Consider the following 27,741-nt stretch of genomic DNA (forward strand, 5'->3'; position numbering starts at 1 on the left):
CTGCGGGGGCTCCGGTGCTTTAGCCTCCTCCAGTGCTTTAGCCTTCAGCAAAACCTGGAATGCAAAATACAAATTAAGAAAGTCTTTTTACCACCTTCTCTCACTAGCATAAAAAAATGGTAATGGCAGCCAAAGAGTTAGGTAGATATAACTAGATAAATGCATGCAGTTTGGAATGACCAAGCAACGTTTTTGCGTGGGCTCCTTGTGAAGAAACCTGCCCTGCTCATCTCACACAGAAAATAATACTGGTACCAGCTTTCAGGTAAGTGGGATTCTCTTCTGCTGTGTGTTCACCATCCTTCTCCTCTCTGCCTGACTTCCAGGGACATTCTCTTCCTCTAAAAATTCATCATTCCTCTCCCTGGTTTCCTGTCACATTACCCAGACCCAATGATTTGGAAGTAGCCTGTACACAACAGCCTTTTGGTTTTATTCTGTATAAAAAAACACATTCTGTAACAAGACAGTGGTCGTAGAGTGACCAAACCTGTGACTCATTACAAATGAGACCTCTGTGAACCAACAAGTAAAGCAGGTATCTATAGGATTTAAGTTAAAAGGGGGTTCTGAAGCAAGTGAAATTTATGTGCCGAGGGTCCCTGTGTAATACCACCCCTCCCCAAGACTATAGAATATTGTTCATTTAAACAGAAACAGCAGTACAAGTTGCCCACGCGTAATATTCTAGAGAACATAAACATTAATGAACCGTATAGTCCTACAGTGATAATCACACAACCACAGGCTGCGGGTGTTGGGGGGTCTGTTAGTTTTATTTATCCTTTGTGGAAAAGCAAACATATAGTTCTGGAAAGATCAGTGATGCTTAGGCTGTTTTATAGCCCCCTCAGTGTTATTATCTATTGCCTTTAGAAAGTGGCAATTAGGGATAATATTATCAGGCTGTGTTATAAACCATGTCTAGTTCTTCTAATAAATACACCAGCATGTCTCCATCTGCAGCAGAGGGATCAGATAGAACTTGGCTGTACTACTTGTGTTTTATCACAAACTGCTAAGAATTAACATATCCTGGGATTTTTTTAAAAAAAGGAGGGGGATAAAAGAAAAAGGAAAAGAAAAAGTTTAGTGTATCTTACAGTGAGCATCCATTCTAGATTTTTTGAGAATCAGAGAATCCAGTTCTCCGAGCTTATTCTGTAGCCTGCTATTAATATCACCAATCTTCTCCTTTCGCTGTTGAATTTTTGTCATTAGAGCTGTCACTTCGTTCAGTATTTCCTGCTCATTTTTCAGAAATTCCTGTAATGACACAGAGCAGAATTCATTTTTTTCTTAAAAGGAAAAAAACAAAAAAACAAACAAACAAACAACAAACAAACAAAAAACCCAAACCCCTCAAAATGTTAAGAATGTTGTTTTGTTTGTCTTGCTTTCCCACAGCTTGACTGGCCACCAGACCTTTAGCTCTGTTGGAAGTTTTTCATTAACTACCCAATCCTTGCATAAAAAGAGCAAAGTTTGCCCTTCTAATGGAATAACTGGTGAAAAACTTTCTTAAATGGTAGTTTGGTTTAATACCTGTTCAAACTGAAGGCCATCCCCAGCTGGAAAAATATAACAAGACTGATGAGCTGAATGTAGAACAGCAAGAACATTACAAGGTACAGGTGTAAGAAAGGCTTGAATATAAGACCAGGAAAAGGAACAGTATCAGGAAAAATTATTTTTATAGCCAGGACTTTTATACAATGTTGGAAAACATAGGTTTACTACTTTGCCCTTGTACAACTTCCAAGGTTGTAGTCCTTTATTTGCAAAATGCAATTTTAATTTTTACATGGTAAATGAAATCTATTTATGTAAAACAGTACAATAGAAAATTGAAATTCACCTTTTGAATAAAGTTCTCCTCTGACCATCCCTTCAGAAGGAGATCTACAACAAAGTTAACAGTTAAAATGTAGTAGATTGCTGTGCCAAAAAATGACATAAGGACTGAAAGTTATTATTTAAAAAATGTCACTTTTTGGTTTTGAAATAGTTATTAACATGTTACCATGAAGCACTGTTAGGTCATTCAGGATTTTGACTGTTGCTGACTTGTGGTTTTCTGCTTCAGCATTCATTGCAAAAATTTCTTCTTTTATCTGCTCGTTGCACTGTGAAAAAATAATTACAACTGAATAATTCTCTCGAAATTCTTCTAAATAATTTCCTATTTCATACTTTCTAAAAAAACCACAAAAAATAAACTGAGTTTTAGGTCATTGTATTCCTGTGAACACACTTTCTTTCAACAACAACATCCATTTCATCTTGTTGAACAAATTTTAACAGTTGCCAAAATCAACACAACCCAGCTATGTCTGTGCTACCAAATAAAATGGATGAGGATGCTGAGAAAAGCTGGAGCAGCACAGGTCATGTGCAACCAGGGAAACTCTCCTCACTCCCCCCCCCCCAAAATAGGATGGACTCATTCACATGGGATCAGCTCTACCAGGACCCAGCTCGTACCGTCCCAGTTTGGCTGAAATGCATGAGGTGGCCCAGGTCAGGCAAAATAAACAGCATTCCCTGGTGCAATGCAGGTGTCAGAAAAATCAGAGCTTCTCAGCTTCTGTTAGTGAACTGAACATAAAGGGAGGGATGTTTGTAATGTAACCAAGTGTTCTCTTCCTGAGGGAAACCTTTGTTTCCATAAGGATATAATCAGATAGGGCTGCAGAGTAGCTGGTACCCAGCATCTGTAGTGCTAGCACACAGGGATTCAGGCAACTGCCCTTGCAGCAGCAGAGCTCTGTGCCTGCAGGCAGCAAACGGTGCGCAGGGTTCAGATGATCTCAGAAATTTAGTCCCCGTGGGGTTGATGGCAGCCTGGTAACAGTTGGCAATAAAACCACTTTTAGGATGTCGTTTATGGGGAAGGAGGTTCTACTACGCTGGTAGCCTGGGACCTGAAAGGTATACAGAGGATCTTCAAATAGATTCCAAATTGTGCAGGCCTATTCTACATCTCACAGTTGTCTCAGTCCCCTTCGTGTGTCAGGAAGGCCTTTTCCTACAATCCCAGACTGAATGCAGCAATTATACAATACTGATTATGCCTCAGGTAGAGGCCTTGCCCTTGAATATTCCTCTTTGTTTCCTTTTGAATTAAACGCAGTTCCACACATGTATTTAAAAGGGCAGGTTTGTCCTGTGCTGTTTATACTTCATCATCTTCTACAGCTAGTTCTCTGTGAAATGAAAAATGATCAGAGAACTTCATATGGAGAAGGAGCACTGTCACGCTCCAATATACTCACTAATTGGAGTCTGCAGTTCTCGGTGATCACAATGTCGAGTTTCCTGTTGATCTCATAGATGTCTCGTTCTAGCAGCTTCATACTCTCTGTATGATTTTTCAATTGGTCAATCACAGCATCACGCTTGATCCGCAATTTGTTCCTCAGCTCCAGCTGTTAATAATAAGCTCTTTGGTGCTAAGTGATCTTTATATAGGATTTGTGTAATTAAATAAAGAGTTTATGTGGCACCTTTCATTTTAAAATGTCAATGTACCATCTCAGACAGGCATCTATGCCCTCTTACCAACAAGGAGGAAGAGATACGGAGAGGAGAAGTGATTGTTCATGGTCCACAAGATAGGAACAAACTCTGACATGAAGTGATGTGACCTTCCTGCTGCAGGCTCACCCAATGACAAGGGCACCACTTTCTGTCACTGGAGGCTCAGGTGTACACAACTGTTTCATTGTGCTATTCCTATTCTAATATAGCTGAAGAACAGGTCTCCCTTCTCTTAACAGGCACAATTTCTGTGTTGATGTGGCTTCTATGGCGCTCATCCTAGATGTTTGCCCATTACCAGACCACTGGGGCACGAATCCTGCAATCTGACCAGCTCTTAAGAGCCCGTTATGTAGTTTATTGAGCTTGTCTTATACTTCTCAGTAACTAAAGATACTTTGATTCTTCCTATTAAGAGCAGAAGGTGTGACTATGTTCCTTTTCCACTTAAAAGTTTTGTTCCAGCAGACAAACAGAAAGTAAAAGCAATCTGATTGTTTGCCTGGAATGTACAGCCCAGCTGAAATAAGTAGATGCCCCACAGCTCAGATATTTTGAGCCACTGGAACAAATTCCACAGCCATAGAAGTTTCTCTCTCCTTACACTGGTGCTGATTGAATGCTGCAAGTTAGAAATGAGAAATACGGGTAAAGCAGCAAGGATACAGAAAGATTTTTCAAATACAGGTTACTGAGGTGGCAGAAATTCCTGCCTGTGGGAAGCATCTGAACAGAAGCAGGTTCACAAATGTCCTTAGTTCACCAGCTTCTTTTTGACTTGCTCACTTGCCTAAGGAATGCAAATTACACCAGAAGGGCAGCTTGCTATAAATGCTAGGCTTAGGCTGAGCTTCAGTCTGAGGCATCCCCCAGATGGAAACACAGCAACAGAGAGGAACCTATGTCCCGAGCCCCAGTCTCTCTCCTCCAGCCTTCATGGGTGTCCGACCTTTACTGAGAGGAAATAAAGCTGGTGGTGTCAACTTTGCAGAAGTAGTACAGCTAAGTTTTAGGTTATTACCTTGTTCTCCTTGAGCTTCCCGGTAGTTTCGATGGACTGCTGAATAGCTCTTTGGATTTGTAGCTCTTCATCTTTCTTTTCTACAAAGCAGAGAAAGGGTTTTTAGACAGCGTAATGACTGAACATTACAGTCAAGCTGTTAAATAAATCTAGGTGATCTGTTTAATTGGTCCATCATTTTTTAAAATAATGCTTTCTATTTGTGTTATGGACATGTGTATAGATTCCAGTTGCTGCAAAGAGCTGAATTTATACGCTTCATAGTTCATTTGAGCCATAGGCAGACAATTTTGGAAACAGCAAGAGAAAGCTCCTCTAGGTAGAGGAGCTACTTAACACTTACGTAAAAATGATTTCTTCAGTTCTTCATATTTTGTAAACTCCTCTTCTCTTTCCCTCTGGGTTTCTTCCAAGGTTAGCCTGCTTATGTTTAGTTCTTCTTCTTTTTTAAGTAGATATTCAGTTGCAGATTTGATGTCATTCTTTAATGAAATTAATATTAATCAATAATCTATCTAAGCAGCATTTAATACATTAATAATTCAACATGTCCAGAGGAGTGAAAAACAGAGAAAAGAATACTGGAAGAGATCCCAAGAGGTCATCTTAGTCCATCTCTCTGCTCTAAAGCAGAATCAATTAGACATAAGTACCCACGACAGATGTTTGATGTGCCCTTAAAAACCCTAGTGGCAGAGAGACCATGTCTCAGACAACCAATTCCAGGGTTTTACTAACTGTGCTGTCAATGCTGTCTCAGGGCCCAACTTTTTCTCAAGTTAAATCTATTCTGTTACGTGTTATTTGTCTCAACAAGTGGACAAGGAGAAAAGCTTATCATCTTGCTATGAATTTTTATTTAGTTGGTAGTTACTACCATGTTTTCTCTTAGATTTACCGATTTGAAATTCTGCACATTTCTTCAACCTTTTTTTGATCAGCTATAGTGAACTCCTCTTGGATCTCAAAATAATCTACATCCTCCTTTAAATGAGTTGATCAATACCGGATGCTGTATTCCAGCTGTGTCCCAGCGAGACCAGCTAGGGTAGAGAACATACAATATAAGCCTTGCCAGGCTCAGCTGTTTTATACAGACTGATCTGACAGTTGCCTTTTTCCTTACTACAAATCTTTGTTTACTTATGTTCAACTTTTCAGCGTTAGTTATATTTATCACACCCTAAATATGTCCCTCATAATGGATTTGTACAGACAACTGTTTCTACCTAAATGAAAAAATATGGATTATTTTTTATTATTAAGACCTTTTTCCCCCAAAAAATTACGTTTTCAACTTGCTAAATAATTCTGAATTCTTGTTCTGACCTGCAGAGGGTGCTCCCACTCTTACCGTGTTTGTCATTTGCAGATAGGATAAGCGTTCACTCTAACCTATCACCTGAGTCATAAGGAAAAAACAGATTAATTCCAGTATGAGAGTAGACCTCCTGCAAACTAACGGGGACCACGGTTCTATTTGGTCAGTAAAGCTTGGGTAACTATTATGTAGGATGATTTTTCCAACTGTTTTGTAGCTGGGATTCTCCAGCCTGGCAAAGAGACAACTTTGAAGGGACACACAATGAATGCGTGTAAAAATCACACATCTTTTCTGGAGAAGATGAGAAGGCAACTGTTATTCACTGTTTTTCATAACACAAGAGCTGCAGGATGCCAATAAACTTTTGAGACAGCAAATTTAAAACAAAAGAAAATTCTCGTCCTTATTAAATAAATCATATGTTATAGGTTGTTACAGAGGAAAAATGTATATGTGCTCTAAAAGAATCAGTGATAGGAGAATATTGCTCTGAAGATCCAGCATAGCACAAAATTCCATCAAAAGCTACTCAATGCAGATACCATCTCCATCCAAAGAAGTTCCTGACACTTCAATTGTCATGGAGATTATACAGAAGAAGATTAATTCTATGTTTGACTGTTCTTAAACTACTTCTCCAAGCAGGACTATTCTGCTGCATTTTTTAAGGACCAATAGCAGAAGGATGGGTCAAAAGAATTAAAAAAATGAGAAATATGGAGGAGAATAAACAAAATGGCAAAAAGCAAGTGCAAGAAAATGCTGAAAGCTCCAAAAAAAAAATGGGGAAGAAAAAAAAAAAAAAAGGAAACTTCAATTGTTTCATCAAAATGGTAGGAAATGAAACCAAGGCAGGAAAACAGTTTAAAAAAAGGAGAAAATGGTAGAGTGTGTTACTGAATGAAAATACACAGTTTCAATTAATTTTTCAACCTGACTCTGTCCAGGCCACTGTCCTGATTTGAGGTGAAACAGAGATAATTTTATGCTCAGTAATTTTACTTTTTTAGCTGTGCCTCTTCTAACTAACTAAACTCTGAAATTAACAGGATCTTGTTCAGAAACTGTTCACTCTCACAGCAATAAGACCTGATTATACCAAGGAACAGTATGTAGAGAGGTTCTTGCTTATATTTATTACTTTAACAATAAGGACAGGTAACTTCTTTATTGTCCTGTTAGAGGGTTGGAAGCAGAGAATGGTAGAGGGGTCCCACGTGTGGGGAGGAGAGGACAGGAGAGGTGACCCAAACTGACCAACAGGGTATTCCATCCCATCTGCATCATGCTCAGTATTAAAGGTGAGGGATCAAGGGGTCAGCTCTCTTTCTTCAATGGCTGATGTCTGAGGAGGACCCTGTCTCTTCGTCTGCCTTTGATCCCGATCCGAGTATTCCTGACTCCAGATCCGGAATCCAGCTCCTGTCCATCACCGAGTCCAGTCTGGGACTCTTCCCTGTGCCTGCTCGTGATGTGATCGTCATCCCAGGAGCTTGACATGGTTTTGTATATGCTGTATACTTTTTTTTTTCCCTCTTTTTTTTTTCTTATTATTTATTATTTCATTATTTATTAATATTTTCATTAAAGTAGTTTAGTTTTTTTCTAATCTCATACATCTCTTTATCTCTTCCTCTCCTCTCTTTACCTTAGAGGGGGGAGGCAGGGGCCATCTGTCATTCTGATTGGTCAATCCAGTCAAAACTACGACAGCCACAAAGGGACGGGCAACCCGCTGATAACAGTTTCATCAGCACCTGATTCATCCAATCTCAAATCAGACTGTTGACCAAGAGTCAGACAGTTTCCCTGGGGACAGAGGATATACTATACACCAAAGACTGCAGAAGTACTTGAAACCTTTGCAAGCTCTGCATAGTTCAGATTAAGCATTTCGGTGTCCTCCTTTCTTTGGGAAAGAAAGTTCATCAGTGCTTTAAAGAACACTGACACTAAGTAGCCTTGGGCTATATCTTGTACACCTTCAGTCACTCTAATAGATTTACAAAAACAGTAATTCAGAGGAGAATCTGATTAGTGTCTAAAATTAAGCTGTCATATTTCCATGACTGTTGGTCCGTTTACCCAAAAATGATGAAACACATCCTACATTAACAGGTTATACATTTGGAGCCTCACTACAAAGCTAAACTGGATGCATTTCAGAACTGAATGTGGTCCTGAACATATATATTTTTTTTAAATGGGAGGCATCCCTTCCGAGAAACACCTTCACTGAATTCTTTTGACATAGATGCCCATGTGTACATATACGTATATGGGTGTGTACTGATTCCAGTGTCTCAATCTGAGGGTCTTAACTGCTTCTGAGAACAAAAAAAAAACCAAAACAACAACCTGAAAAGTAGAGAATTTTCTTGAAATAATTACTGACAGATATGTCACATTTAAGCATTGCTCCAACAAGCATAGCTGCAATGAGGTACAACAAACACTGCCAATTCATCCATTGAAATATTCCCAAGGTTAATAAAAAGAACTACAAAACTTACCTCCAGATATTTCATTTTGTTACTAAAATCCTCATTATAATTCCTGTAATCATTTTCCTTCTTACTTGCTTCTTCACTCAGGGCTTTGACTTCATTTTCAGACTGAGTAAGCTTTCTCTCAAGGTCTTCAATCTCATAATGGAAAGCAAAATGAAGGTCAGTGATTTCTAAAATACGTTACATCTAACCTGGACCACCCAAAAATAAACTAGAGCAAAATGAGAGCAATCTGGATTTAAAACACAACACCTGCTAAGATAAATAATTGCTTTAAAATCATTATTAATAGGAGTTAGGGTCAGATCACAGAATCACAGAATGGTTGTGGTTGGCAGGGACCTCTGGAGGTCATCTTGTTCAACCTCCCTGCTTAAGTAAGGCCCCTTCGAGCAAGTTGTCCAGGACCATGTCAAAACAGCATTTTTAATATCTCCACGAATGGAGATTTTAGATCTTTAGATACTGAAGATCTTTAGACATGATATCATATTTAATAGCTTAAAAAGAATTTGCCCTTAGAGGTTACTTACGTCAGTATCACACTACTCTGATTATGTACAGCATGAACATACCGTAACATTGGATGTAGTGCTGTTTAACATACCTCCATAAGTAGTCCAGCTTGCCTTTTTTTGCCAGCTTCTATTCTTTCATTTAATTTTCTGTTTACATTCTCCTCTTCTGAGAACAAGAGTTTTGTCTGCTTTCCTAAGTACAGTAGCTTCCACTGAAGCATTACTCTGGTGACAGACACATAAACAGAAATAAATTGAAATTGGAAGAAAAACAGAGAAGGGAGACAACATTATATGAGGAACTGCAAGCCTAATTTAAGTGATTGGAAGACTCAAATGTATCTCCTGTAACTTCAGGACTACAATCAAAGTGATTCAGGTAGAAATCTAGGATCCTGACAAAATCTAGGAGGGATGCATGAAAAGGCATAAAAACCTTTTAAAGTGCCCCTCTGTTTGAACTGAACCTGGAGGAGTCTTAAGGTGACTAGTCTCACTTAAGTGCCTCTGTTATATGCCCAAATAACTTGGTAAATTTAGCTTAGTAAATTGGAAGGGACGAGATTTCACAGTCATGAAACCCTAGGCTTTGTAAACTGTGAAAAGGATAAAAGACAACACCAGTACAAAACCAAAGAGAGAGTACCTGTCTATGTGAAAATGCAGACTAGACGTCAGAAAAAAAATTATTCTTAGTCATCAAACAAATAAGATTTTAGAATGACATCTTAATGAGGGTAAGGGGGGAAAGCAACAATGGCTTTTTGGAATGAGCATGATTGTTTTTTGAAGACAAAGGTATAATGTAATATTCAGGGGAGACCCAGACTGGACTAGATGAGCAAGAAATCTCTGGATCTCTTTGCACCTCACATGACAGAATAATCAAATGAGAAGTCAGAGCTGCTGAGCTAGTGTGAAGTAGCTGAGCAGACAATGGGTTTATTTTGGAGAGTACCCTATCAACTGTAGGGGACTAAGCAATTACCAAATTGACATTTTTTTTCTTGCCAAGAATAAAGAGAAAGTAAAAATCACGTACAAGTAGGCATTAATGGAAGAAAAAAACCCCCTATTTAGTACATAGGTCTCAATGCTCTGAAAAGAAGGTATCTCCATATTGGTGTGGAATGACAGCACCTCAAAAACCAGATACACAAAACTGATTTTAGACAAACATTATGAGCAGACCTCCAAGAGCTTCAACTAAAATCAGGCAGTTGCTGAGAAATTCAGAACCAGCCAGAAAGCTTTATATCACTCTGACCTTAACTCCAGCTGCAATCAGTCACTTAGATTACCCAACTAAAGCATTTTCTTCAGGTAACTCACACCACTGTGGGTAGACACATGTGCATATATGAAGAGTGATGCAAACTACTTCATGGCAGATATTCTGAATACACATAAAATAACCCTTAATCTTTTTGTGATCTTTGTGTAACACGCTCCTTACAATTCTTTGCAATTTCACCTCATGATGAAATACCTGAAAATGCAAGGATATCTCACTTTTACTGACTCTGGCAAAGGGTTTATCTATATAACAGCTGGACCTCCAGGTCCCACCAATCTGATGACCTGATCTGAAAAGATGCTCAGCACGCAAAGAGCCCATATTTCCTAGCTGGAGCTGTATGTGCTTGATACTGCAGGGAACTGGGACACTTTTCAAATTTAATTCAATGGCAAAGCTCTCACCGACCTCAAAGGTCCAGAATCAGCTACCAATGAGCATAAATTTAATTAAAATAATAATAAAAAAACCCAAGTACTTTTACAGTTTATGTAAGTGTCCATATCCTGGAAAAATCCCCAATAGCTTATAAAATAAAGTAGAACATTTAATGTCATAGTGATGAAAGCCACTTATACAGAAATTCAATGGTTCTTGCCACTTGGCACTATAGAAATTCTATTCAAAAGAAACCATGGGCATATTTGAGGAGATGCCCTTTTATTTGCCATTATATCATGGAATATTTATATAGTGAGGCTTTGGGTTTATATCTTTGATATAATAAGAGCAACAAGATGCAGTAATTCATTAAGTTTCTGCTTTGTTTTAAAGAAACATTGCACACTTTCTGTTGTATCCTACCTTTTCTCATTTTCCATCTTCAAATCTTGCTCTAGAGATGCCAGCTCTTTTGCATACTTCTCCCTGATATTTCTGGGGGGCAGAAATAGAAAAACTTTCAGAGATAATGCTGAAGTTTTGCAGAACATTTCGTTTATGTCAATTTTTTAGTACAGTTTTTCAAATTTTCCTTCCTACCCACCAACCAACATGCTAAGCACTTGCTCTGGTTGGAGAGAGGCAATATGGTACCTGTTGGTCACATCTCAAAAACATACACATACTAGTGTTCAACCACAGCTGTGTGTTACACATTGTTGTTTCTCAGGTTGAAAACATCAGTTTAAAATTAAGAGGTTCTTGTTAGGAACCAAGGCAGATCAAGGACTACGTCTATCAAGACAGAAACAATAAGCAAATGCAATACACAAAAACAGATGTTTCGGAAACGAACAATTACTCTAACATATTAGCAGCAAGTACTATGAAAGAATATTTTCTGAAGTAGAACTTCTGGCCAGATGGACAAATTAATCTATTTGAATTTCTTACATATATGTTTTTTCGTGTATCATGTGACATAAATATTAAAATGCATTAAGTTTATACGTATTCAACACATGCCAGGAGAGTTTAATACAATAAAAAAGGTTGATAATATGAAACCAGTGATTCTCACTCCTTCAAGACTCAAAGATGGTGGAAAGCATCCACTCAAAACCCTATCAGGATTTACAAAGAGGGGCATTTTTCCAAAGGTTTTATTGTTAAAAAGGCAAAGCTGAATGTATCAAGCTAGTTATGCAAGACATTTCAATAGTAGTGGAATGTGCCCTGAAAAATCACAGTTCTTCTATTCCATACTTTCCAAAACTACATTCACTGTTGTCAAGTCAGTGGGTTTCTCAGATCAGTGGGTTTAATCAATTGAAGATTGCCCTGTTTTAATGAGACCTGACAGTCTAAATTTGAAAATGTTCATTACAAAAAAAATAAAAATCAGTCAATCTTGTAAGGTGAATAGTAAGATTCTGAATACATTGCATATTACTTTTAGAGAAAATAAAAATTAGTAAGCCCTCTTAATTTTGATTTCCAGTTTTGTGGCTCTGCTAAAGTGACTGGGAGGTCTGTGTGATGTACAGCAAAATTAAAGTATTCTGGCTTTGATGCAGAGGGGTGCTTTTAAGTCAGTGAACATTCACAAAACAAGATAATTACGTACAAACAAAATAAAAACCTAGGAAAGCACGGAGACATGGACTGGAGAAAGGGGATTTTTCAGTCAGTTTTTCTAAAAGGTCAGAGCAGCGATGCATTTTGCACAGTTCCAGGTAGCCTAGTTTAAAAGCTGATGGACTCTGGGAGAAAGCTCTTAGAACCCTTTACTTTCATTAGTGAAGATATCCAATTAACATCAAGATACATTGTGATGATTATTTCACCTCATTATATTAACTTAGTTTTATGGTGTAGACTCCATTGTACTTCATTACAAGTTCTCCTCTCTAGCAGTGCATAGCTACCTCCTTTTTAACAGTGTCTGGCTACCTCACGGTATTATTTTTTTTGCATCCCACATCTACATGGCAACAATATCTCCTTTGTCAGGAAAAATGCAGACATTGATCCTATCAAGATAGAAATGTACTTCGTTTCCTACAAAGCAGAACAAATGTATTGTATGTTTTCTTATTTGATATGAAAAGGGAGGTGAGTAATCATTTTCATAGATTTCAGTTATAATTATATCCGTAAGTAGGGCAACTCCATCTTAACTAAACATTTCTCAGGAGGAATAACAGGAATACAGGAATAACAGGAATACAGAAATAACAGGAGATAACAGGAAGACCCTAGGAGCACAGCCCCTTCAGTGCCACACTGTGAAAACATTGCATAGAACCAGGATAGTTGGTGTCACTCAAAACACAGAATACATGCAAGTATTTGGCTCTGCTAGGTTTGGGTGACATAAGCTTAATTGCTTGAACCTTTTTACTTTCTCTTGCAAAGGATGACTCTCCGGCAGAGACAAAAAGAAAAGCTTCCCCCTTTGTCAGGATTACCCTTCTTATATGACAGAATGTGATTATCAGTGTACAAGATAAGGCATTGATTTCCTGATTCTCTAGCAAATAGGTGAGCTGGGTCCAACGCAGCACACCTGGGGACAGCACACACTGCCCCCTTCTCACCTGCGGCAGCAAAATCCCAAATCTCTTCCACCAACTACAGGCTAACAAACAGAGAGCTGCAGTGCTTTTGCCAAGCTCCTCCCAGCTGTACTTCACTGCATAGGGCACGGAAAGTCTGTTCTGCTTAGACTACACAAGTCAAAGATTTCTTTTTCAGAGAAACTCTGTGCACTAGATTTATCTGAGTAAAAGCAGATTTTCTTAGATACCACCAAAACTGGGTGGTGGCTTAGTCCAAGAGCTGGTATCCCAGTGTGGAGTTCACAGTCTCAACTGTTTGTGTAGTTTTACATCTTGCACTGCTTCAGTATCATTCATTATTTCTATGTTCATTGCTTGGTGATAAGAAACTGCAGATTAAATTAGGGTAACCTCTTTGTTGTATGAAGATTCATACCAGCCTAACAGTATGGTTCATAAACCCATTTAACTTCTGTATTGAATGTTACATTTCAGAATCTCTTAAACCAGCTGAACTCCTGAGTAAACAGTACTGAGACAATTTACTATTGTCAATATTGAAAGATTACATACAGTAGGCTGTCTTCAAGATTTCCGACTTTTTTCTGTAGGTTTTTATTTTCCATCATATGATTTGCCAGAAATTCAAGCATGTCATCAAACAAACCAGATATTTTTCCCAATCTACCAGAAAAAAAAAAGAAATGTTAGACACTTTGTCAGAAACATGATCTCACTATGTAGCAATAAGAGCCTTAGTCATAAAATCAAAAACTTTAAAAAGTTGACAGATAAAACATACTTTGCCACCATCTCATCCTTTTTTGTAGCCCAGCTTTGCTCTTCTTCCAGCACTTGTTCATACTTCCGGTACGCAGGTTTATTTTCTAATTTAAGTTTTTTATTCAGGCATTTAGCATTGTGTAGATATTCCTTAGTCTAGAAATAAGGACCACAGATGTTAGCTTATTATTATTTCTGTCTCCTACCCAGTCCTGCCTAACGTCAGTATGGCAGAGTTGTTAATGGACCAACACCTTGGCTGACATGTGCACCTCATGTCATGCTTTGTGCCGGCCAGTTCTCATTGAGTGCTTCAACAAGACAAGGCCTAATAAAAACTCTGATCCAGAATAAAAATATCTCTCTTACCTTTTCAAGTTCCTTATCAAAATCCTCCTTTTCTTTGGCAATTTTTGATTGTAAAAGCAATAACTCAGAATCAAGTTGAATTCTATTAAACAAAGCCAATGTAGACATATTTAGGAGGGTATTAAAAATATTTTAAACATTATTAAATATTATGCATTCTTATTCTCAAGCCCCTCAAGTGAATGTAAGCTATGTGAATATCCGTATCCATTTGAGCTCTAGTCCATTCAGATATCCTTATTCATTACTTTTCTCTAATATATCTGATGAGAAGAAAACAGGCAGAGAAGGCAAGGACAAACAGAAGAGGTAGGCTTTCTACTGCAAGATATTAAAATACAAGCCATGGAAGGTTTGTGGGGAGAGGCAATATTTTCTATAAATTAACTCATAGAAAAAGTACACAAGCAGAAAGCAGTCAGGCTTCCAGGTAGATAAGTCCTACCAGCAACAGGTCTACAGGTTAAAAAGGGAAAGTTTGAGCATAGATTTATCCTTCTTGCTTCTGATGGACATTGTGTCTTTGTGTCTTTTACAGGATACAGTCAGAACAAGGGATACTCTCTTCCTTCCCTATCTTCTATACAAAACTGGAGTCATGCAAGAAGCAGGAGCCCACCTAAAGAAGTGTTTGAAAAAAGAAATCTGATAGAGAAGAGAGGATATCAAAAAGAAAAAAGAGGAAGCCCCAGCATCCTAGTAGTTTCACAGCAAGCGAATATAGAAGCAGAAATGCATATTGACCAGGCTTTGAGAGTAGGTACCAAGCACTGTAAAGGAAAAAATACCCTGACCAGATTTTTTCTCAACTCCCTAACTCATCTGTTATATCCAATAGTAGAATTAGTTATGAAGGACACACACTCTAAAATAAAGACCTTCACAACACTGAGCAGCTATAAAAATACAGCACAAAAAGAACAAAAGAGACAATGCTTCTGTTACACTCAGACTATGAAATTCACCATAATACACTGCTCTGTGGTCATCACCAGATCATAGCTACTTGGAGCCACAAAACACAAATGTGGTCATCTTCACTAGCACAAGTATTTCTACTGAAGTTAATACTGAGGAGAGTAAAGATAAGCCATTTATATCTGCCTACAGGATCAAGGGCCACGACTGGATGCTGGCTGCAGCTCATTTTTTACAGTAATTACATCATTAATTAATGGCAACATTCATTTCATGAAGACATTAATGAATTAGTGTGCCATCAAGAAAAATAGTAGAGTTCAGAGCAATAATTTTACCCAAGTTTCCAAGAAATTACATTTTCTTTTTTGTAGGGATTCTTAGCTCAGCTTGTAGAGGGAAATGAGTTCAAACAAGAAGTCTGAATCACCAGGACAGAGTCTCAGGTTTTTTTCCCCATCACTTGAGTCATACAACCCTTCTAGTAGGACTATGGCAGAGTCGGAAGAGAAGCAGCTATGGAGCCAGCATGGGTAATGCTAAATTGAGGATCTCCACATTGAGCTCCATGGGTCTAACATAGACAAGCTCATAGAATGACATTTGGATTATTTTGCTTATTGACATAATTTGTAATGTTTTGCACATCAGGTAACATATAGAAGAACAAGTCTCTGTGCCATAGCAAATGTAAGCATTACAGCTGATAGGAAGATAATAGCAAGTGCCAGGAGTAACAGCTGACTTTCCTACCATGCATATTGTTAGAATATATAGAGTATAACTCTAGTCCAAGGGGCACTGTTTGTGAAGATTTGTTCCCTGACAGCTAATTTAGATTATCTCCAGCTGTTCTCCAAGTCTTTACTGTATGCCTACTAAAGCCAATAGAAAGATTCCCATTAAATAATTCGCATACTTTATAGAATTTGGCTGGTTCTTCTAAGATACTGGAGAAAAAATCCCTCAAACACTGATACAGGTTTAGCAAAAAGATCAAATCAAATGGTCTAGCAATGCTTACTTCTTTTCTGAGAGAGCCAGCATGTTTGTCTTTTTAAATTCCAGTGTTTTTTCCAGTTGTTCGCTTTTTTCTTTCAGTTTTGCTATGAGAATTTCCTCATTAAATATAGCCTAAAAAATATAACAGACTATGTCAAGACATATGCAATTTTCAAAACAGCAAACAATGAGCTCCCTTACTGCCACTGTTTTTTTAAGATTTCATAACAACTGCATGAGACTCTACTATTTTCTAGCCACTCTGAGATTTCACAGTCAAAATTAAAACAGCCTGCAAAGAAAGAATACTGAGAAAGCAGTGGTTAAGGCTGCATTTATTGTATTTAATCACTGAAAGGGTTAAAAAATTAAGCCATGCAGGCTGGTAATGAAAAGAAACATAAAAAAATAACCTATGAAATCTGTCATTTAAGGGAACCTCACTGCAGAGTTCACTCAGGTATAATTCTGGAATTTTTACAATTACTCATTCATTACTGAATGATACTCATTCATACAGAAAGGACTTTTACTGGGAAGGCAGCAGTGCTTCTAACAGAAGTTGGCAAGACTAGGGCAGAAAATAATTTTTTACAGCTTAATTTGGTTTAACTCATTACACAAGTATTAGTTTTGCAGTATAGTTGCTTTCAGTAATGCTGAGGTAACTCAGCAGATGTTAAACTGAATGCAAGTAGTTTTGTTTGCAAGATATCATAAAAGGAAAGAAGACATTGCTCTTTCCTTACTTTCATCTGATAAGTTATCTGCAAAAAGGGAGAAGTAGTTCTAGAGTAGGCAGGGTTGAACTGGAAGCCAGTCTTAAATAGGTGGCAGACAGAGAAGGCCTAGTTGTCTTGTAGTCCTATTGGCTTTGGCTTTCTAGATCCTGAGCCTCTTCAAGATTGTCACGTCCACCAGCATGGAGTTACTTACACTGCTGAAAATATTCCCAGGCAGTTGAGCATAACATAGTCTTCTTGTTTATTTTAGTTTCTACAACACTTTTCCAGCACAAACTCTTTCATAATATCTGAGCAGAGTCTTCTTTTCTCAATTTCTTCCCCTAAATATCCATTGATTATAATTTCTCTTTTTCAGCTAGTCCTCCAACTAGCTCCATCAAAGGCATGTGCAGGACTGGGATTTAAGTCAACTTCTTACTGACATTTTTTAAAATTCCTTTTAAGAATGTCCTGATAAACAGACTGACCAGCACAGGGTTGCCAACTGTTTCATTAAACTGGTAAAAACAGGCTACGTAGACTTTCTATTTTTGAAAGTGACTCCATGAACGAGTAACTAACAGTTAATAATGTCAATCAATTAGACAGCATGTAAGCTTATTTTTCTTCTTAAAAGGGACTGCATTTCTCTATAAATTACCCCCACTTTGACCAATTATGAAATTGAAATTTGATCTTTGCACTAACGAACAAAAACAATTTTGTATATCACTTACCGTTGAATTCAGACTTATCAAATGCTGTAGGTCCAAAAATTTTATGTTTAAGGTTTCAAATTCATGCTTTTTCTTGGAAGTGTTTGCCTCCTGAATATCAAGAATTTTTTTCATTTCTCTGTTCTACATTAAAAATAATACAATTAATTGAGCAACATAGAATATGGTGCATTGTTTAAAAATTTATATTAAAACATCTGAAACATTCCAAAATTATATGAGCACAAGATTTACGCTGGAATAATGGCCAAATGACCAAATTCTATGAGAAAAAGAAACTATAATTAATTAATATAACATGCAAATGAGGACCTGGCCTGTCAAAATTTTATTTTATTTTACTCCAGTGTAGGCACCTCATCATACTATATTTTCTAGTAGAATGTTTTCTTTGATCATCTTTTTTTTATGTTATCGTTCAGAAACGATACCAAATACACACAACACAACAAATACACACAAAACCACACAAAGCTTGCTGGAAAATAAAGGTACGTCTATTTTAAGCAGTTTGCCTGGAGGGGTTGAAATCCCAGTATATGATTATTTATCCCACAGTCAGTAAGGAGTACCAATACAGACATGATATTCTGAGATGTGTTGCTAGAAAACAAATTTCATACACCATGCAATTTTGATGTGTGGATATTTGTGTGTGAGTGTGCGTGTGTGTATACACACCTCACACACAGAAGCACATGTATACAGAAGTCAAACCAGTGTGCAGCCAATGGCAAGAGAGTCAGTTTTCTGTTTGGCTGCTGCGGAGACGTATGTTAGCTCCATATGCGAAAGCAAAATAGAACATCTGGAATGATTTCTAAGGTCATTTCATTTTTGGCACTATAAAACTATCTGTAAAAGTGTGAAGCACATTTCAAAACCTTTACCTTTTTATCCAATTCTTCTTTCTCTTTCTCAAGCTTGCTCATTTTTTGAGCTATTCTTTCTTTCAATTCTTCTAGTGCTGCCTTTGTCCTGATTATTTCTCTTTCTGTATCTCTTGTTTTATCACAGACCTCAATTAAGAGAACATTTGTGTTAGCTTTCATTGCCATCTTTTCATCCAGCAAGTCTACTCGTTCTTTATACTGTATCCGCAAGTATTCTTGTTCCTCACTGGAAAAAAAAAAAAAAGAGATGAAAATTCTATTTCCTACCATTCATTCATCTCACAGGCTTGGTTCAGATATTCATTGAAATGATTACTTGCTTATTCATATATTAGCAGCTCAGTCTACTGTGGCAGTGTGCGTGACATGCACCAGTACCTGTGATGAAGACCACGTAAGACCTTGCATTCCAATGAAATGGCTTTCAGTTATTTGTATTATGACTTTTTCAAAGTTTTACTGATGTGATAATTTTCCACAAGGTTCATTAAAAAATGGAAGGGCTGCTTGCAAGCACTGAAAGAACAAAGCAATCAGGCTTCCTCTAAGAAAATGCACTGTGATTTATTTTTAAACAGCTCTAGCAGCATGGCAGAAGGTGACAGTAACATGAAATCTGGCAGGGAGGAAACAAATATCTCCCAAATCTCTGTATCCTCTTCGGATAACTCTGGAAGAGGAAGATGGATCGCTGGCACAGTTACTGATTCAGAATTCCTTCCAGTTCTTTTTTAACTGAAAGCTATGATTTTTCATCTGTAGTTCCTTAACATTAATTGTTGAAAGAGAAAACCTTTTCTGCCAGTGTAAGAAGCAAAGATGCAAACAATTTTCCCTAAGCGAGTTTATCAGGGGTACAAAGGGCAGGCAGGAGCAAGCAGGCTCTGCTGTTCAAGAGACAAGATCTTAAAAATCAGGCTTGCTGCTGTAGCGAAGAGTTGCCTAGGAACATTTACAGCTAGCTGCAGGGGTGAGGGCCAAGCACCGCTCACCATGTTTTGATAGCATTTCAGTTCTCCTTAATTATCACGACAGTATGGTTTTCCTTTTTCAATTGAATACATACCACAGTGCAGCATTCTGTCTTTCACAAAGGATTCGCTTCTCATCCAGTAATTCAATTTCATCAGCAGTGCTTTTCAATGCAGACTGCAACTGATTTATCTTAGCAGCACAAGATTCACGCGCAGCAGTAACAAGAGCTAAAAAATAAGTACAAAATGTGTGGAAGTCTCTTAGCTATAAAAAGGTATATAAGATAATGGGTTAAAGGGATTGATCTGTAATTTTTAATTCACTGCTATTGGTACTGTCACCTCGTAAGGGATAGCTGTGATTCTAAGACACTAACATCCTTGAAATCACATATGTTATTTCAGTTGTTCATCCCATTTTCATCATTTCAGTCTTATCCCATTTTCCCTGCATTTGTTTGTGTTCTCACAGAACAATTGCTCTTTTTCATGTCTAAGAAATTCCCTAGACATACTCCCTAGACATAAACTGATTAAAATTATTCCTTTCCCCCCAGAAAAATCTTCTGCACAACCAGCTCTGGCAGCCATGGACAAGGAGCAGGATCACCTTGCTTGAAATTCAATAGCATTTCTCCCAGAAAAGCCACTGCTGTGTGGAAGTGAAGAGCCTGCATGAAGAGGCACTGTGGTTAAAGCTCCTCTGTGCAAGGGCATTGTAGTCCAGCATCTTTTCAGCTTCTGAGATAACAGTCACATCAGCGTACATCCACCCACGCAAAAACACTTAGGCAGTGCAGAATGGAGCAGCTAGTATCAACAATTGACTAACTGCATAGCAACCACGTGCTATAGGCAGAGAGAAGGTGAGGGAGGAAATTTTCTGTAAGAAAGTAATCAACAAACACAGAATGTAGCTGGGGGGGGGAAAAAAGAGGGAAAAAAAAAAAAAAAAAAAGAAGAAAAAAGAAGAAAAAAAAAAAAAAAAAAAGAAGAAAAAAGAAGAAAAAAAAGAAAAGCTCTGGCTGCTGTTTCATGATGAACCTGAATCTAATCTAACCCCGTATTGCACCAAAAGTAGTCCTGCTCTCCTGGGCACCCTACCATGTTGCCATCCTTCCCCCTGTGCCACCACTAACAATCACGCAGCCTCATGGTTAGCCAGGTAAAGAACTCCATACTCCCTTGCTTCTCCCAGAAGGAAGAAATCCTGGCATTCACCTAGATCAGCTCCCTGACCACTTTACTTTGTGACTACAGTGCTTCTATTGAAGGGCAGTAGCAGAATAGGGGTTGGTCATCTTAAAAGTGAAGCCATACCTGAAGCCATACTTATTTTTATCTAGATACTTACATTTGAGCTAATGCTTTAGCCTCCCTTCATAGCCAGTGGAGAGAAAGAGGCACTTCAAGTTCATTATTCTTCTGACTTTAAACACCTATTCCAGGGTGAGATGAATCATACCTAGAAGCGCCTCTTCCTCTTTACTGTCTAAAAGGGATAGTTGATAAGTATCTGGTCAGATGAACCCCACCCAAAAGTAATGTCACGTCAGATAAGCATTATTACCCCTACTTCACAAAGAGAGAACTTGCAGCACAGAGCACTCAAGTGCTCCATCTCAAGTGTCAGAGAAAGGCTGTGGCATGGCTGGGATCAGAACTGAATGCTGCGGTTCTTTACTCATTCCCCTTGTGCTTGTTCATGGTCTTCAGTGAAGAAATCTCTTACATACACTCCTATGTGAGAGAAAAATCCCTCACAGCATCGTACGGCAGAGAACATCTATCTTCTTTCATTAATAAGGTCTTATTGAAAGTGATTTACTTCAAATTGTTTAAATGCATAGGTAACTCAGTTCTTTTGGTTTTTTTCAGAGCTGGTGAAGTCAGCACTACCTGTCATCTCTGCAATAATCTCTCCTGGAAATTTTTGCATTCTGAAGCGAAGGTTGCTGTTTTTTATAGTCTCCTCTTCTAAGCATTCAAGAGTATGTCTTCGAATTTCTTCCTGACAATTAAAAAATACGCAAGTGAGAACCAAGTAATACAACAACAGATGAAAAAGCACTTCTTCCTTACAAAGCCATTATTTCATGGTTTTTTAGTTAGTTGGTACTGGATATTGTCCACACCTAGATATATCATTCCCCTTGCTCATACTTGCTCTCTTTTGTCCTTTCTTTCACTCTTCAAAATAGCAAGTAACTTGTTTTACAGGTAGCTGACAAACCTATGGAGCTCCAGAAACTGTTGTCTTCTGACTTTTAACAGTCTTCAGGAAGCTGTCACCCAAATCTCTGCTACAAAAGCTGTGCCGGCAGGGAAGCTCTCAGCTGCCAGCATCTGCCATTTTGTATGAAGTGTGCTATTCTAGCAACAGAAGAGCCTGGTTTACCTGTGGTCTGAAACTACACTGAAGGGGAGCTTTAGCTGACCTTGAGACACACTAGAAAGGCATCATCTGATTCATGGGTAATGGTATGGGAAGGGTCACTTTAAGAGTGATGGAGCAAGACAAAACAAACTGAACTGGACGTGGGAGGAGCCCTCAAACAACTGACTCCTCCAATCTGTGTGATTGAGAATTGTAGGTGGGTTGATGAAGCCCTGAATGTCTGGGAAAAGAAATCAGTTCTTAAATGGATGTTGACCTTGGCATCACAACTAAAACATAAAACCAATCCTGTCTTTCTCCTTCAGTCTTGCTAGCAGTTACAATCACTAGCTGAGACACTCTGGGAAGTAAAGATACTGTTGAATTTTACTGTCTACAGAGCAAATTCTATATGCATGCATATAAATTACTCTCATTTCCTTGGGAAGATGAAATATTTAGAGGTGTAAAATAAAGGCGTAAAAGGTTTTAATTTCATATGAGTTACATCCTCAATTAGCTGAAGCATTGAAAAAGAAAACAGCTTCATGATTTCAGCATGTTATATAAAACACTCATCTGATGGACTAATACAGAGTTGGACTGAAATAGATGATTTAGAGGCATACTGAAGAAGAAAGGAAAGTTTGTACGATTTACACATACCTAAACAAATGCTTCAGGGAGATACTTCTAAAATACCTTCTGTTTGAAGCCATTCTGGCTTTAAAGGCTTCAGAGGTCTTACAGCAAAAGTTACCTAAAGTTAGCTACCTATGAACAGCTGTCCTCAGCTCATAAATGCTGTAAGGTCTCTTATTATTACACACAATGCAGTTGTTTCAAGGAAAGACAAAATGTTCAAAAAAAATTCCTTTTGCACCTAGTGATTGGGCAAACCACCTACCTGCTGAACTCTGTACCATCTGCTGAATGCACTAACATTATTAGGTGTTTCCTCACAGCAGCCCTGAGAGGGAAGCATTATTTTTCTCCCTTGCACTGACAGCATTAAGGCCCTTATGATGTAAAAAGCTCTACACAAGTAGACCTCTGCCTTCGAGTGATTTTTGTGATGCTCCTACTAAGTCGCTGTAGGTTCAGAGCTTACACCTCTTGCACAAAAGCAGACTATGAAGATGCAATAGGGTGGGGAACAGAACTTCAACCCTGTGTCCCAATTTACTGCTGAGTATAAGACCCTTCTTTTTACTTTGACAGAAATCTGGGACTTCCTCAAATTTCACTAGCTCCTAGTATAATGGCATCAAGCATTCCCGCATTGAAACATCAGCAGGTGAGCTTGGATCAGCTGGGTGACCTATACTAGTCAGGTTGGTTCTGCAGGTAGCAAAGTGCATGCAAGCACCCACTAGCTTCACTCCAAACCACCTACCTCTCTCTCTTAAGGTAGAATATAACTTACACATGAGAACACTTCTTATAGTACAACTGTAAAAGATTAATTTCATGGTTACCAACAAACTCTTCTGCATATATTTGAAACTAAATATTAGGTTTTTCTTACCAATTTCTTAATAGCAGGAATAGTACCCTCAAGACACTGCACAACTTCCCCACTGAACGCAGAGTCTTCATTTTTCAAGTATTCTTCTAAATGAAAATACAGTGAAATTAAAATGTATAGTTTTAAAGCTTCAAATATTGCTCTATTGTTCTGCAAAAATTATTCTGAAAGAGAGGATTTGTTTTTTAATTATTTGCTAAATCTGTTTTCCCTTGTTCTAAAGTAGGTCAGCATCTTTCTCACTCCTCCTCCTGGTGCACAGAAAAGGCAGATGCCCAAGTGGCATACGAAGTCCCAGGACATGGTAAAATTATCAGTCACAAAATGCTTCCAACTTAAATTCTGCAGAATTAATCTTTTAAGAGTCATTCACAGAAGTTTACGTAGGTTATTAAACTGAAGTAAAAGCTGTGGATCAAAATAATTTCCTTCTAAGCAGGGTGTAGCTAATCTTTAGAGTTTTTCCAAGTAGTCATGGTTTCATTATGCCTCTTTGCAACCAAAAAAACTAATCCGGATTCATCAAAGCCTAAAGTGAGATTTACATTACTCCAGAAGCTACTCTACGTATTGTTAAATTTAATTTAGCTTGAGATGGAATAATAATTGCAAGGATTTGAATTGATCCAAAAGATTATTGTACCTGTTACAGTGGCATGAAAATTTTTTAAACCCTGGTTTCGTAACAGAGACTAAATCCTCACAGGAGCGGAAAAAGAAAATTCATAGTACAAGCATAAGTGAATTTGTAGTGAAGACAAGGCACTCAGCCAGCTGAGATGAGAGCTCTGTTTTTAATTTGACCTACTAACTTGTTTGAAAACTAGCAACTGTCCCATTTCACTCAAATCTTTATCCAGAGTTGGTGGGAACAAAGGACTGGAGCAGCTGCTAGCTCTGCCATACCAACCCACTTTCAGGCCTGATGATGACCACCTACCAGTACGGCATTTTCTGTGATCTATCAGGATGAAAGATGTCAGAAAACAAACCCATATATGCAGCAAACAGCAGAGTGGGTGGCATAAAAGCAGAATTTGTCCCAGCTTCAGCAATTAGTAGTTATTCCAGACAATTATTTCTGATGACAGCAGTCTGAAATCACAGTCTTTTTACAACCTTAAAATCATAGAACAGAATCACAGAACCATAAAATCCTTTAGGTTGGAAAAGACCTTTAGGATCATCAAGTCCAATCGTTAACCTAACACTGCCAACTCCACCACTAAACCATGTGCCACATCTACACGTCTTTTAAATACCTTCAGGCACAGTGCCTCAACTAGTTCCCTGGACAGCCTGTTCCAATGCTTGATAACCCTTTTGATGAAGAAACTTTTCCTAATATCCAATCTAAACCTCCCCTGGCACAACTTGAGGCTGTTTTGTCTCGTCCAATCACTTGTTACTTGGGAAAAGGGACCAACTCTCACCTCTCTACACCCTCCTTTCAGGGAGTTGTAGCAAACGATAAGGTCTCCCCTCAACCTCCTTTTCGCCAGACTGAACAACCCCAGTCCTTCAGCCACTCCTCATAAGACTTGTGCTCTAGACCCTTCACCAGCTTCATTGTCCTTCTGCCAACAGAACTATGAGCTATTTTCCTCAGAAATGTAACAAAATTTAAGGTATATTGTGCATAAAAGAAAATTCATGTTAAAACCAAATTTAAGTTCCTCTCGTGAAGGCATTTTTACTAGTTCTTTAGTATTTCCCCTTCCAGACCCCCTCTTGATTTCTTTTTATCTATTTGATTCTCTCTCCTCTTTTGTGCTCACGCTTGCTTTCTCAAAATCTGTACTTCCTAGATGAAACATCTCCTTCAGAAAAAAGCTGCAATAAAGTTTTCAGATATTTTCAATTTCATCCTATGCTTGTTATTAAACCAAAGCTAAATGCTACTAAATGCCATTGGTGAAGTATAAGTTTCCCAAATACAGTTTTTTATATATAAAAAAAGATCCCTTTGAAAAGTCTTGCCTCTTTTTTTCCCTGCATACTGCTCCAAAACACAGCCTTTTATGCCACCCTCTTTACTGCCAAAACTCTTCTCCTAATAAAACCTTTAAATCTTTTAAAAGTGGCATAAAAATCAAAGTGCCTAATGTGACAAATGTCAGCTATTCATTTTCCATCCCTCCTGGCTTCTCTCATTCAAGTGCCACAGGCACAAACTTCTGGCTCCAGAACAGCATCAGTTCATCCTCCCTGCACAGCAGAGCCTTGAACACCACATTCTCAAAAACTATAAAGTCACTGCTATGTCCCACCTGAAATCCCTCCTTAACCCCCCCCAGCTCCTCTGGGCATAGGATGAGCTGCAGCCTGACAGTGGCAGGGAGGGCACAGCACCGGGACCACAAACGTTTACTGGTGAAGTGTTTTCACATCATCTTAGATCTCATACTACAGCTTGTGTCACCCCAAGCCACTTGTCTCATCTGCGTATGTTTTCCTTCTGGCCTTTGGGTTATAAGCTCTTTGAGGGACATTACCATTGTGCAGCCTTGGAAATCAAGCTGTTGAGATAATGCCCTGCAACCAATCTCCAGGTCAACAGGGAAGTTCAGCCCCTAGTTCCATACAGTCCTTAGTCTGACAACTGAGGCCTCCAGAAGCTAATATGTTGTAATATACATCTATAAACACAAGCTGTGCCCAATCCTGCCTATTTATAAGAAACCAGCTTTTTTAGACAGGAATAGCTTTCCATTACAGTTAAACAGATTTGACAGCAAGTTTTGAATGTTCTGAAATTGGAATATTTGAAATGACAACCAGAGGCAGTGTTCTTCAGCATGGAATCCATTCCTTGAGTCTGCTCAACCTTAATACATGTATGCTCCTACCTCTCAAAGGGGAGCGTTTAGACACAGAAAAATCTTGTTTGAAATGTATCTCCTGGTACTTAGTTTATTTGATGTTTTTCTCTATCCAACTTTATTACTCACAGCACAATTTTCTTGCTTACGCTTGAAGCAACCCTTCTCTTGCATCATGATTATTCTTTCCTTCTAAAGCAAATTTCTTCTATTTGTAGTCATTGCTTCATCTCCTTCATGAAGGCCTTCGCACCAAGTTGCTAATTGCTGAATTGTTGCAGTTTCACATCTCTGTAATCCATCCAGCTACCCTGAAGGCAGGCTGTATTTCTTACAAGAGACACCATGATAAATGTGATTCTATAGGTCACATTAATCTTTCAAGACCCAACAGCTCCATAAGCACATTCTTGTTTCATATGGCCCAAGAGAAAAATTGACATTCAAGACAATTCAAGGGCTTCTAACCTGTCAAGACTTGAAAGGAATGAATTTGTGCTTTAAGCATATTTAAAATTTCCTTCTTCCTTCAGACACCATGCCACATGCTCACTTCAGAGGGAAAGGGGACCACAAGCATCTGGCTCGCACCACCTGCCACAGCGCCTGAACCACCTTGCAAAGTGCATTGGCTTTCTTAATATGCCACCAGCCTTGTGCTGGAAGGAGGATTTTTCTCAATGCTGCCCTACGATGTCAGCACTGTCGATAGTGAGGAGGTTTGTGTTACAGGTAGACTGCAGCTGTCCATGAAAATGCTTTTTTAAGCAAGGTTTCCAGAAATAAGATATAGTAGAAAGGCTTGAAGAGGAAAAGCCCTAGACGTGGTCACATACGTACTTGCCAAGAAGTCTTGGGAATCCCACAGAGGAACCAGATGGCCCCATATGTGATAATAAACCCAAAAAGACAAGGAGGAAATGCATTAATAACCATGGCAGCCATCCCATTAAGAAACACATGACCTACCCATAGCCCTTCCCCACCAAACACTTGTAGCAACTCTTACCTTTGGATTTTATGTCTTCTACATTAACCTCAGTAAACCAGGATGGGTAAACAGGAAGGGACAGTCCCTGGCCACTGAAGCCATGGGGATAATGTTAGCCTGGTTGGGTTTTTTTAGGCAGATAGTTAAAATGGCAAACAACGCTAAGGCAAAATAATATCAATTTTCCTTGTTAAGCTCTGACTCCACACATCACCACAGTAGAAAACATACATACAATACAAAGTTTGGGTCTTTCCCTTCTCTTGTCCGCCCAGGACTGGAGGGACATTGTCCATGAGGAGACCAGTCGTCCCTCCCAGTGCTGGGGCAGGAGGCACCTCAGCAGCCCCCCCGGCCCTGTGCACACCCACCCAGGTTCTGCAGGTGGTTGAGGGTGGCTGGTGCCACAGCAGAGGACGAGAGCGCTGTGGTGGACAGAACGGGCCTCAACATGGCAGCTGGGCCAGACC

The 27,741-nt window shown here is 38.6% G+C and overlaps 1 protein-coding gene across 1 annotated transcript; it reads right to left on the bottom strand.

Annotated features, from left to right (window-relative positions):
- Positions 1–27,724, bottom strand: LOC106902794 (spindle pole body component 110-like). Its single transcript, XM_014966579.1, is given in 20 exon segments — positions 1–54; positions 1,104–1,266; positions 1,859–1,902; positions 2,024–2,126; positions 3,276–3,428; positions 4,562–4,641; positions 4,905–5,043; positions 8,399–8,530; positions 9,003–9,138; positions 11,015–11,086; positions 13,726–13,836; positions 13,955–14,091; positions 14,305–14,404; positions 16,241–16,356; positions 17,687–17,809; positions 18,577–18,805; positions 19,646–19,781; positions 21,453–21,564; positions 23,459–23,544; positions 27,643–27,724. Coding segments are annotated over 20 exon segments (2,271 nt in total). The 3' UTR covers positions 1–37.
- Between the last annotated feature and the right edge of the window lie 17 nt (positions 27,725–27,741).

The sequence above is a fragment of the Calidris pugnax genome, unplaced genomic scaffold (genome assembly GCF_001431845.1).
Source record: "Calidris pugnax isolate Ruff unplaced genomic scaffold, ASM143184v1 scaffold74, whole genome shotgun sequence".
NCBI classification, from domain to species: Eukaryota; Metazoa; Chordata; class Aves; order Charadriiformes; family Scolopacidae; genus Calidris; species Calidris pugnax.